This window comes from Ipomoea nil, unplaced genomic scaffold (assembly GCF_001879475.1).
Source record: "Ipomoea nil cultivar Tokyo-kokei standard unplaced genomic scaffold, Asagao_1.1 scaffold0317, whole genome shotgun sequence".
In the NCBI taxonomy this organism is placed as follows: Eukaryota; Viridiplantae; Streptophyta; class Magnoliopsida; order Solanales; family Convolvulaceae; genus Ipomoea; species Ipomoea nil.
Window position 1 is genome coordinate 2232331 of NW_017616745.1, and position 2922 is coordinate 2235252.

Genomic DNA, 2922 nt, shown 5'->3' on the forward strand with positions numbered 1-2922 from the left:
ACAGTTACTTATCCGGTCGTGTTGAGCCACTGGCAGACTGCTCTAAAAGTCTGAAAACCAACCTTACCCAACATAGAAATCAATAAAGATAATAAAGAGGAAGAAGTAGAGAACTGAAGAATTAAAATAAACACAGGATCATTTCACATAGATAATACTTATCCTTATTTCTTCAGATTTATTTAGGATTTACACAACCAGGCCAGCTTGGATTTGTTGCATGTTTATTCTTACACATACGTACAACGTTGTCAAAGTGGCAATAACGCTATTACGTTACTTATTTAGCATATATAGCTACCATGCAACCTCACGACCGGCGCCGGCGCCGGCGCTTTTTTCACGGTTACACATCAGTAGGTTTGATGACAAAAACGAAGGGAGAATTGGCGAGAGCCAAACGCGTGGTCCTCAACAAGGGGTCGTGGTATCTGCCGACGTTGTAGCATTTGTCGGAGCCGAACTGACAGTAAGTGAGTTTGTAGAAGTTAAGGTTGGCATCCACCACCTCAATCTTGAACTGGTTGCTATTGTCGGAGACAAACTCGCCGGCTTTCAAGAAATACTGCCCGGACGCGCCGTCGTGCTGGATCCCCCAGTTCACGTTGTTTACGCAGAGCTTGTTGGTGGCGACGTTGAACCGGAAGGTCTGGTACGTCGACGGCATGACGACGGTGGCTTCCGCCGCCGCCGGCGTGATGGTGATGGGGTCGCCGTTGTCTAAGTCGCTCGGGGATACGATCACGTCGCTGGCGCATTTGCTCATCATGTCCAGCCGGGCGAGTCTCAGCCCTCCTCCGCCGGCTCCCCATACGGCGGAGACCATGTAGTAGTTCCCGCCGGCGACGACCGCGTCGCCGTTGGCGTCTAGCACCGGAGTTTCAGACGAGGCGGCGGCTTCGTGTGTGGTGGGGAGGCGGATGGGATTGAAGGTGGAATGAGCTGGGTTGGGGAGGAGATAGAGGGAAAGAGCGAAGAAGAGTAAGAGGGCTTTCATCATGACTTAATTGGGAGAAAGCTAAGAGGTAATGATGTTTAATTTAATTTGTTGGTGTGTTGTGCTGTGTTGAGCTCTCATGCATGCAATTTATAGACAACAAGAGATAAGGTTGAATTATTGTTTTTGTTAAAGTTCTTAGATTATTTTGCCAACTTATCACTTGTTACAAATTAAATAAATAGGTAGTGTCAATCAACTTGTCGTCAAGTGACAAGAAGTGACCCTCCTAAATGAAAAGTCATAAGTTCAAGCCTTTATAATGTACTCCGTAATAGAGTAAAAGACTTTTATTTGTCATTCTCTCAAGATCAAGCCCAGCAATCCCATTTTCATACCTTCCAAACTTAGAGTGTGTTTAGTTGGTGGGTTTTGCCCATAGGAATGGGTATGAAAGTGATTGTTGGTGTTTGGTTGATGGGTTTTTAGAACACTATTATGAGTTTTGAATATCGTACCCCATCAATTGTAAAACTCATACCCAAATAAAATAAGGATTTTATTCCCTTATTCATTCTCAAGCACTACTATTAGTAACCATTCTCATTCCACCCTACTATCAAACATGTTAAATACTTTCACCAAAACCCATTACCATTACCAAGTATTTGATACCCATTCCGATTCCGATTCTTATGTGCGAACCAAACACACCCTTAATTATGCCAAAAGCTATATAGCCTAATGGTAAAACTACTTTTCAAACTTAATTACGCCAAAAGCTATATATAACTAATAGCGCGCCTAATAGTAAAACTGCACAACATATGACTTTGTGATGATGACCTGCTTATATATCAATTGTTAGTAGCGAATGCCTAACTTTATTTCGATAACAGAATGCTGAACTCCACTCTCCAAGCTGCTATACTCAACATCTTCTAATATTCATCTATGGGCAAAGTAAGGGTGTGTTTGGTTTGTGGGTTTTGCCCATAGGAATGGGTATGAAAGTGATTGTTGTTGTTTGGTTGATAGGTTTTTAGGACACTACTATGGGTTTCGAATACCCATTCAACTGAAAATTAAAACCCATACCCAAATACAATAAGGGTTTCATTCCCTTATTCATTTTCAAGAACTACTATTAGTAAACATTCTCATTCCACCCTACTACCAAACATGTTAAATACTTTCACCAAAACCCACTACCATTACCAAGTATTTGATACCCATTCTAATTCTGATTCCTATGTGCGAACCAAACACACCCTAATATTTTTTTAATGATTAACGGTAATTAGTTTACCACAATCAATGTTAAAAAATAAATAAAATCAACTAATCAAATATTATGGAGTGGGGAGGTAAACATTGTGAGGTAAATAAATAACGGAAATACATTATAGCATTACTAATAGGAATTTTTAAAAAATATTTTTCAAACAAAACTTTTATTAGTGATGCATAATCTTTACATATTTTTTTCTAAGAGACGGTTTTATATTAGTGTTTTGCTACATACAATGTTGACGAATATATTATACACACAACCCGAACCGGAATAGCAACGCAAACTCGGAGCACCACGATGGAGCCCAAAGCATCTTGGAGGTGTCCCGACCCGAGTCATGTGGGGTGTTGGGTTCGGGTCGGGTAGCTCGGCCTTAGCCGAGCTCGGACCATAATGAGCTCGGGTAAGGGAGCTCGGCACTACCCGAGCTTGGGGATCCGACCCAACCCGACCCGGCCCACCCGGGTCTCCCGTCAACGGGGTGATCTAACCGCCCCCTGGTTTAGGGGCGCGGTTGGGAGTTTGTTGCATATAACCCCCCCCCCCCCCCCCACCTCATCTGATCTTGTTCTATACACTTTGTCCTAAAAACCATTGTAATAGCCCATTTACGACATTTAATACAATATACGGTCCCTGCGGCTTTTACAACATCGCTTCGTGTTATTTATTTATTATTTACATTACATTC

General features: G+C 42.2%; 1 protein-coding gene across 1 annotated transcript; it reads right to left on the reverse strand.

Annotated features, from left to right (window-relative positions):
• Positions 1-328: 328 nt before the first annotated feature.
• Positions 329-1056, reverse strand: LOC109171412 (sporamin A). Its single transcript, XM_019320504.1, has one exon. The coding sequence runs from the start codon at positions 998-1000 to the stop codon at positions 347-349; it is 654 nt and encodes a 217-aa protein (XP_019176049.1). The 5' UTR covers positions 1001-1056; the 3' UTR covers positions 329-346.
• Between the last annotated feature and the right edge of the window lie 1866 nt (positions 1057-2922).

Bases quoted from the DNA above. Each gene is read 5' to 3' on its own strand.
- LOC109171412 (XM_019320504.1), bottom strand. From the start codon at position 1,000: ATGATGAAAGCCCTCTTACTCTTCTTCGCTCTTTCCCTCTATCTCCTC.